The sequence below is a fragment of the Mycetomoellerius zeteki genome, unplaced genomic scaffold, assembly GCF_001594055.1.
Source record: "Mycetomoellerius zeteki isolate Tzet28-1 unplaced genomic scaffold, Tzet1.0 scaffold109, whole genome shotgun sequence".
Lineage (NCBI taxonomy): Eukaryota > Metazoa > Arthropoda > Insecta > Hymenoptera > Formicidae > Mycetomoellerius > Mycetomoellerius zeteki.
The window spans coordinates 22,292-32,406 of NW_017256007.1; the positions used below are offsets into that span (position 1 = coordinate 22,292).

A 10,115-nucleotide genomic window follows, 5' to 3' on the forward strand; every position below is an offset into this window, starting at 1 on the left:
GACAAAGGTCACTGAGCGTTTAGTGAGCGGTTGTCCCTCCTTTGAATAGTCGGCATGCTTCTATTCTGAGGATTTCGTACAGACACGAACCACATCTACTTTCGAAGATACGATTTTATCGATGGTGTCAGAAAATGCAGCCACGTAGTTCTCAAACTGAAAATGGAGGTATTGGTGGTAGTGTACGGGCGATTTCGACGGTAATGGCGCGGTCCCATGGTGCGAAACGTATACGCAATGCGGAATTGGCGGAACGATGTCTGTCCAATTGCAAGCATTCCATCAATTGCACTCCATCGATATGTCTTTTCTAAACCAATCACGAGCGTTCCGACAATTCCTCATTGCGCCAATTTCGCATTATGGGACCGTACCATAACAGGAAAAAGGCCGGCATAGTCCCCTCTCAGGTTTTTTTCTGGTAGAACAGCTAATCAAATTTGGGTCCAAATTCATACTCCTATTGCGCATTCGCGGGAAAGTTACATCTTAGGTTTGTTCGCATCGCAAGCTCCAACGAACTCCAACATGCTCCTACTTTAGTTCCTACTCATTCTATGGCCGGAATCAGGCCGGAATCAGACTATGCATTGAAAATTGAAGATTAAAATTTGACCAGTGAAGACAAAGGAATTTTAGCTCCTATTGTTTTGATTGGTCAAATTTCAATCTTTCAATTTTCAATCTCAATATTCAATGCGTAGTCTGATTCCGGCCTCAGATTACGCATTGAAGATTGAGAATGAAGATTGAAAAATTCAAATTTGACCAATCAAAACGAAAGGAGCTGAAATTTCTTTGCCCTTATTGATCAAATTTCAATCTTCAATCTTCAACCTCAATCTTCAATGCGTAGTCTGATTGCGGCCTATCAAGGTTGCGTTCGGAAACATCATCCGAGTACCTTGTGTGTCATTTTATCCTTATTATTCTCCCAATGTTAAACAAGGATAAGATGATACATGGTGGCACTCGGTTGTTTTCGAATGCAGCCCAAGCGCGTTGGAGTAAGTAAGAGCTATGGTAGGAGCATGTTGGAACATGTTGGAGCTTGTGATGCGAACAAATCTTTTGTATTTTTACATCATGGGTGAACCAACGCGCATAATGACGGAGTACCGTCACATGATCTGAGATCTCGACCAATCAAAAATTGAACTTATTTACAATGTGAACGAATCATGTGCATCTCAGCAAATTAGCTCAAAACTTGATTGGCTGACAGATCCCTACTTTCAACTACTGCGCATCCATCACCTTTCTAATTCCCTCATGACACACTACACTACGGCAAGCATTGTGGCGGGCGGGCGGCGACCAGTGGCGACGACGTTGCCGCGTCCTGTGACTTCTATGTATAGGAGTTATGAACTTATGAACTTATAAGAGAAGGCCATTTTGTTCGGAAGTTCAACGTGGCGGCCGAATCGGTTTGACGAGTAACAATTTAGAATTCATGATGGTTCTCTGTAAGTATTGCGAGAATGTCTTTTTGCGACTTTTAGTGTTCGTTCTTTATCTGCTTTTAATGATGTTAAAGTCGAAATTACGCTGTTGAAAAAAAGTATGAATTTTGTACTTGGACACAATATGGTTGATTTTTCGAGTCGCGTGTAGATGTGTATGTATGTTCGGATCGAACATACATTTTAACGATTTATTATGTACGAATTCGTTTCAACAACATATGTTGCAGTGAATTATGTGCTCCTTAAGTCGTTCAGAACAATTCCGACAATGATTATCTTTATTCGATGTCATATTTGATCACTTTTTTACCAGATATGATAAAAACTGTTTCGGGTTTTTGGAAAGTATATTTTGGAATATAATTGAACGCGCATGCATGTACAGATTTATACTTGTTATTCACCGAATGTTAAACAAAGATAAATGATGCACATCATGCGAGAAACGAAACGCTGCCTTATATGGAAGTATAACTAAGGAAACGTGTTTACTGTAGAGTCCGACCGACAGTAAACGAATATTCGGTTGTTATTCAATTTCGGCCGAAAACGAAACTGAAACTTAAATAAATCTTACTAAAAAAAGGAGGGGGGAAGGGAGGGAGAAAGAGAGAGAGAGAGAGAGAGAAGCTAACGGAGTCACATTTTTTCGGCCTAAGCCGAAATCGATGATTTTTGGATTAATTTTACAGAAACCGTATAATTTTCAGAAATCATGACGATTTATGTACTCTTTAAAAAATAAGAATCTAAAAAAACCAATTTTTATTAAAAAATATCTAACTATAATAATATAATATTGCATCCTCAACTTTTAAAGAAATCAAATCAGTTATTATTGGGATCACATTAAAATTTGTACTCAAATTGTTTTAAGCTTATAATTTATAATAATTTATAAAAGCTCAATGAGTTAATAATTAAAATCGAACAGTTGTTTTTTGAACGTTCACGAGTGCATTGCAACTTGTCTTGTAGTTTCGGTTTATCCACCGAAATTTTCTCTTAATTTCGGCCGAAACTGAAATCAAATCGAAACCCTGATTTTTTTACCGAAACTGATCGAAACCGAAATTTCGGTCGGACTCTAGTTTACTGATTTAAATTAAAATAGATAGATCAAAAATAAACAGAATCAAAATAGCTATCTATCTATGTATTACACAGGTTTTACAATGAGTTTGTAGAGTCCGCAGTCTTAAGAAATTAGCTGGTTAACTTCACCAATTTCGTCGGAATTGCAACTTGCTAATTATCTTTTAGGGCCTCAGCACAAGGATGGCAGTAACTAACTGCCCTCCTTGTGCCCTATTCTGTAACTCTTAACAACGATGTCAATATTGTTGTAGTGTCGTTGCGCAGATATTTTATATAGTAAAACAAACTGTGCAACACATAACGATATCGACAGTTATTAAAAGTTGCAGAAATAGGGCCCTTAAGTCGTGAAACATGAGTTGTAGTCATAGGTCAACGCACAATGGCTGCGTTCAGAATACAGAACGTTTATTTTGCAACTGTTGTAAGTTTTCTTTGCACTGATTGGATTATACTTTTAGATGTATTGGATTATACTTTTAGAAGAATGATCCTATCTCAGCAGGCAATCATAAAACAGTTGCACAACAGATGAGTCTGTTGAACGCACTCAAAGTTTTGGTCAATCTACAACTATAACTTATGTTCTACGATTCAGTTACAGTCATCTGTGTACTTAGGACACTATCTTATGAAAAACGTTATATATGTTTTTAAACATTTTGTTATAAATTTTGTTTCTAAGAATGTAACAATATCTATTTTTAGTTGCTGTGCTACCATTGATATTGGTAGCATTATGTTCAAATTGTGCGTTCTCAGAAGTCACACAATCAACAAATTCTTATTTATCTGTGGCTGATAGAGCACGTTTGAAAAATATCCTTGAAACAGGATTTCAATTAGATGATGTACCATCGGTATATTATGCTGTCAGTGGATACAATTTACTTGGACAAACTATATCGAAAGCTGATGTAAGTTTCTTCTTTCCATTTTATATATATATGTATATTTTTTCTCATATATATATATATATACATATACAGAGTGAACCTTAATTGTTGAACCAATATTTTACCATATTTAAATATTTCACTTTCTCTTATACATCTCTTTCCTGTTGCAGTCAATAATTCAATGTCCATGATAAAACATTAGGCTTTTAAGATTCGCTCTGTAAATATACAAGATGGCAGTTATATACTTTAAGGGCGGAATCCATAGACGGTGCTCAAGATTCAAGATGGTCTTAAGCTAGTGCATGAACCAATCAGAGAGCCGTATTAGCATCTTAAGACATTGCTTGAGATTAAGACTGGACTATAGATTCCGACCTAAAAGATTTTAAGAAGTGATTTCTCACATTAATCAAGAAAATTTCATATACCTATATGTCCAAAATGGCTTAATTTGAAATAAATGTTTTGTAAATCTCAGAATTATCAATTCAAAGGTTTTTTTCGAACATTGTATCAGAATATTAATAAGAGTTAGAACCATATACATATTGTTTATATTTGTAAAAAATAGTAAACAAAATATATTTCTCAACTATTATACAGATTTTTTTTATTTTGTTTAGATCTTTATTCTAATTTTTATATACAAGTATATTTTTAAAAATGCAATGACAATTATTTAATTTATGAAATGCTATTGTTTTACATTTTTATTTTTATCACGAAATCTAAAAATATACAACAATTCATAAACAAATACTTTTTTTCTTACTTCTGTCAATAAGTATGTGTGTGTGTGTGTGTGTATGTGTGTGTGTGTGTGCGTGCGTGCGTGCGTGCATGCGTGCGTGCGTGCGTGCGTGCGTGCGTGCGTGTGCGTGCATGCACGTACATATATACATATAGATACAGAGTAAATCATTTTAAGTGAGTTTTTTTACTAGGCAATTATCGAAACATTTTCTGATAAAAGTCTTGGCTTTTGAGAAAAATCAATGCGTTACTTAAACCGATTCATCCTGTATATACATTTAAGCTAGTATTTGTAGATAGCCGCCATGTACAAATTACCTTATGATGAAAAAGCTATACTGAAATTCCATGATTATTTGATTAGTCTTTCTGACTGAGAATTTTCTTCATTATAATATAATATTTCGAATTCTTATATTAATAGCGATTGTGCTTGTTTAGACCATTTGCAAGTACTTAATAAAATCCAATGGAGAAAACATCACACCTGAAACGGCATTTTATCTTGTTTCCACATGGAAAGCTATTGGAGGCTGCCAAGAGTTTTCCACAAGTACTGTGACAAAGGTGATGTATACTAGTATTAGTGACCTAAATTACACGAATACCTGTAACACTTACATAGCATAATGATGTCTGCAATAATATTGCTGCATGAAGAATGAAGATAATAATTATTCCTAAACAAAATATAAATATTACTATTCATTCCCAACACACTGTATATAACAATATCTTATTTATACAGATATTGACAAATATTATACAGAAGGATACTTCTACACTCTCTGATTTGTATTATGCAGTGAGTGGTTTAGCATCTTTATCGCAAAAAATACCTTCTGGCAGAATTGACAAATTAGTGAAATTAATTCAAGCAACTTTAAGGAAAGATGATAGTCTATGGAAGTAAGTTATCAAAGGTTTATACAGTGTCCCATTTTAATTAAAATAGCCATTTTTTGGAACAAAGATCACGAGATTTTAGAAAAAAAAATGTTTTAGACAAAAGTTGTAAGGTTCAAAGGAGGACATAAAGAGGGTACCATTAATTTGATCCTGGGCATCAAGGTCAGATCAAGGTTACTTTGAATTTTTTAAATAGTATCTCCTATTTTTCATTGTATATTCTTATAGCTTATTTCGAGAGCTATTCAAAACTATATCAAAATGTTTTTCCATTAAGTACTTTTTGAGTTATAAAGCTTGAAATTTACAGCACCGCTGGTATTAGTATTATCTAAGGTGTCCGACCGACGGCTGAAACCTCTTGAATGTTATTCAGAATCATAACCTGGATAACATTTATTAAGATCAAGGCTCAGAGATTGTATCTCTTATTTTCCTTTTTACTTGAAAATGAATTTTTAGTGCAAATTTCATTTAAAAAATTTAAAGTGATCTTGACCTGACCTTGGCGGCGTCACCCACGGTCAAATCAACAGTACCCCCTTGTGTCCCCCTTCGAACCTCTTACAACTTTTATCTATATTTTTCTCTAAAATCTCGATAACTTCCAGAAATTGGCTGTTTTAAATAAAATGGGACACCGTGTATAAAATATATATTAGCAATATATATTAGCAATTATGGTCAAAATTAATGACAAATATAATGATGTTTATAAAACTTTCGTTCTTCTGAATAGGAAACATGAAGACAATAATTATTATACTGAATGGAATATCTTAAAAATTACTTTGCTATATATTTTTAATACGGACAATATAAGCTACTTTTCTGTTATTAGCTTGGGATACGTGTTCCACATTGCTGCAGACATAGGTACCCCAGCGGCATTTGCTTTTGATCGTATTGAAGATGCTGTAATACAAGCAGACGAAGTCGATGGCCAATACTTGCAGTTTGAAGGCGGCCTTTCTATAACAAGTATATATTTAGTTGCTATTATTTGTATAATTCCAAATTGATTTTTTTGTATAACACTAAATTTATTTCAATTTTAAAATAAATTTTTATAGGCTTCCTTGTTAATGGTATTCTTAAATTATCAACTTCGTTGAAGAAAAAACCGCCATTAAACTTCCAACAGACTATTAAACTGAGCAATTATCTTCTCTCGCGGCGTTCCGTGCAAACGACAAAGGGTGTTACAAATTTACTTTCTGCTTTAACTACTTTGGCAGTCGATAGTTCTGAAAAGCCAATTTGCATAACTCTAGCCGATGGAGGAATCATTATATTTAATAAGCAACCGTTAGTTACTGTTAAAGTTTGTGATATTCTTGGTCAAGCATTGCCAACCGTGCCTAAAGTCGTTGCAAATTCCGCAACACGAGTAGGAGACGATGTTGTTGTTCTCAGCAATGAGAATTTGCAGCCATCTACAATGGATAAGTGAGTGTTATCTATTAAATATGATATAGCCTCCCCCAATACTTTACTGAATCAGCTTTGCCATGCTGATATCAGCTATACCTTGGGGCATAGCAATAATTGTTGAATAATCCCTTCAACCTTTTTTAAAATATTATTAAGGTTAAGAAATTCAACATATATTTTTACTAATTTTGTTAAACTGAATGTCTCAGATTTTTCCATACAGATTTTAATAGTATGTGTTAAAACTGCAGAAAAGGGAAACAACCACCAATAATCTTGATATATATCATGACCTTGAGTGACCATATAGGTTTTAAATGGCAGTCGTTTTCTTTAAAAAGTTCTTAACAAAAAAAGTTTAAGAAATAACGTCTTATTTCTGCTTTATACAATATAATAAACTATCCTATACCCTCCCCTACATATGTAATCACTTTCCACGCCAATCGAGTTCCTCTCTCCCCCCCCCCCCCCCCCAAAAGGCGTACGACTTTTCACGCGAAGCGAGTTCCACCTCATCGTCGTCCCCCTGCCTCAAAGTCGTACGCCTCTTGGCAGGAGGAGAGAGGTGGGATGGAATTCCCTTCGCATGGAAAGTCTGATGCTCCTAGACAGATCGAGTAGTAATTCTTAATATTGTATAAAGCAGAAATAAAACATTATTTTTTAAACTGTTTTTGTTAATAACTTGTTTACGAGTAACGACCACCACCTAAAACCTGTTGGAGGATCATGACAACAAGGTCAAGATCATCGGTGGTTGCAATTTTATTAACAAAAGTCTGAAAATGCATAAGAAACGGTTTTACCCTTAAATTTTACCTAAATTTACATTTCAAAGTTTTGTCCGCCCATCTTGACATCGAAGTAATTTTGAATTTATCATTTTTTTTGCAAGGATAGATGTTTTTATATGAAGGTTTCATAGAAAGATTGTAATACTTCTTTTCAATGGGGTTTTAAAACGCACAAATATTGCCACTGCCCTTAACCCTTCAATGTCAACATTATTACTTTAAGTATTGTTAATTACTTAAATCTAATTGATGAAATTTAGGCTGGAATTCGTAGTCCATTCTTATTTTAAGACCGTCTTAAGTAATGTCTTAAGATGCTAATGCGACTCTGATACATGACATTTCAAGATTTTATTTAAGACAGTCTTAAATAAAAGAATCGACTATGTATATCGGCCTTAAATGTACAATCAATTGTATATTCTTAGAATATATAAATGGAAGGAGAATTGCCTATCTATCGAGTCTGAAGTCAAACATCTGTGCGAGAGAAAGCTAAAATGTATTATAAAAATTCCAAATGTTTGCAACGCGTATATGTAGACCGTCGTCTGTATGAGAATTGATTAAATTTTTTCTCACACATTGACAACAAAGTGGAACGAAGTGAACAATGAAATGGAATGGCAAAAGGAGCTAAGAGTGACACATGAGCATTATAGTCAATTGGGAATATAGCTTTCTCACTCACACACATATACATAGATGTTGGCTTCGGGTTCAGCACTCAATTTCTCTTCCATTTATATACATTCTATAAGTGTATACCACATTCTAGATTTGACTAATTAAAATTAGTATTAAACTTAATCGTAATCAGATTAAAGATTGAAATTAAGGTTGAATTGGAATATAACCAATCAGAAAAAAGGAAATTAATTTAAAATTTAATAAATTTTTGCTTCGATTGGTTAAATTCCAATCTAATCTCAATTTCTAGTCTGATGATGGCTTTAACGAAAGAGTTCTATTAAGACTAATCTCGATTAACTAAATCAGGTTTTGATGAATTTTTTTGGTTTTATTATAATATACACTATGCAAAAGAATTAGGGGAGCACTTTAAAACCTGCAAGTTTTGTCGATATTTAAGATACTGTATCTCCGCTTCCAGAGATCGCAGGACAATTTTTCTGAGTGCGTTTCAAAGAGTGAAACTTCTACCTTGAAACAGTTAATGTGATATTTGCTGTCCCATCGAATGGTCTTTTTCTTCCCCGTGGTGCACATTGGGTATACCGGCGGTACTTATCCAAAATCTTGCAAAATGTAGGGTTCCCTTTGGAACCTGATAACTCAGCTTCTAAGCATACTAAAGTAATGGTCGAGGTCTCATTTTAAAGGAAAAATTTCAGACTTTAAAATATATGTAATAAGATCTTTCGGCCTGTTCGTACTTTGCCCGTGAAAAGTTGGAAATTCGTGAAATTTTCAGAATTTTAACACAACCTGCTTCTGGTCTTCGCGAAAAAACTATTCGATGGGACGGCAAATATCACATTAGTTTCAAAGTAGAAGTTTCACCCTTTGAAACACACCCAGAAAAATTGTCCTGCGATCTCTGAAAGCGGAGATATAGTATCTTATATATTGACAAAATTTGCAGGTTTTAAAGTTCTCCCCTAATTTTTTTGCGTAGTGTATTTCAATATAATGTGTTTACACAGGACTTTGTTCACAATGAATCTGATGAATGTAAAACCTGATCGCGGTTTTTACAAGATATTAATAACTGCGGCTTCGGTCAAGAATACGATTACAGTGAAGATCTTATCTGAAGCAATATTGGACTATTTAGAGATTGGTACTGGTGATGCCGATCAGACAACTCAACCAAAACTTACGAGGTGTTTACATGATTCGTATTATTTTATATATCTACTAAATTATATATTTGTTAACAAGATATTCTATGTTTATTCATTTATGTCTCTTTAATTTTCAGAATAAACACAGAATCTTCCTCAGGCAAGCTCGAACATAAAATAGAAGCTGATTCTCAACAAAAACTAGTCATGCGATTTTTGTTGCGTGATTCTGCCAATAAGAAACCGATGCGTGTGCATCAAGCCTTCGTGCGCCTTACATCCATTTCCACGTTTACTAATAATAAGCGAGGCCATGAAATCTTTTTCGTTGCTGAACCTGATGCTACTCATATTTATAAATTTGATATGGTAATTTTTTATGCTATACAGGGTGTTTCCAAATTAAATGGCAAAACTTCGGGAGCGTGTAGAGGAGTAAAAAACTAAGAAAAAAAGTCCTATAGACATATGCTCGTTTTTGCTCCGTTTCAGAGAAATCGAAAAAAAATGTTTTTTTTACCTGCAAGATTAAATGGGGACCGTTTTCTAAATTTCTTGGAGAATGAATTTTCTGACTATTTAGAAAACATCCCATTACAACAACGTACTGAAATGTGGTTTCAATTAGATGGATGCCCTGCTCATTACAGCAGAGTCGCTAGAACCTGGTTAGATAGAAAATTCCCACAACGATGGATTGGACGTGGAGGAGCAGTACATTGGGCAACTCGTTCGCCCGACTTAACGCCATTAGATTTCTATGCATGGGGTACTCTGAAGCAAGAAGTTTATTCTTCGCCTATTCAATCAGAGCAACATTTGAGAAATCGTATCGTAGCTGCAGCGAACAGAATATCGCAAGAACAGTGCCTGGCTGCTACAAGAGCCGTGTTTGACAGATGCAATGCTTGTATTGCTGCAAGAGGTGCACATTTCGAACAAAAT

General features: G+C 34.5%; 1 protein-coding gene across 1 annotated transcript in view; it reads left to right on the plus strand.

Moving 5' to 3' along the window:
• Positions 1–1,384: 1,384 nt before the first annotated feature.
• The window catches only part of OstDelta (oligosaccharide transferase delta subunit), an 11,798-nt gene continuing 3,067 nt past the window's right edge, over positions 1,385–10,115 (plus strand). Inside the window, exons 1-8 of the mRNA XM_018452834.1 lie at positions 1,385–1,469; positions 3,276–3,484; positions 4,664–4,789; positions 4,971–5,131; positions 5,973–6,112; positions 6,205–6,580; positions 9,030–9,209; positions 9,308–9,539. Of these exons, the coding sequence (XP_018308336.1) occupies positions 1,457–1,469; positions 3,276–3,484; positions 4,664–4,789; positions 4,971–5,131; positions 5,973–6,112; positions 6,205–6,580; positions 9,030–9,209; positions 9,308–9,539 (1,437 nt within the window). The 5' untranslated portion in view covers positions 1,385–1,456. The remainder of the gene's footprint in view (positions 1,470–3,275; positions 3,485–4,663; positions 4,790–4,970; positions 5,132–5,972; positions 6,113–6,204; positions 6,581–9,029; positions 9,210–9,307; positions 9,540–10,115) is intronic.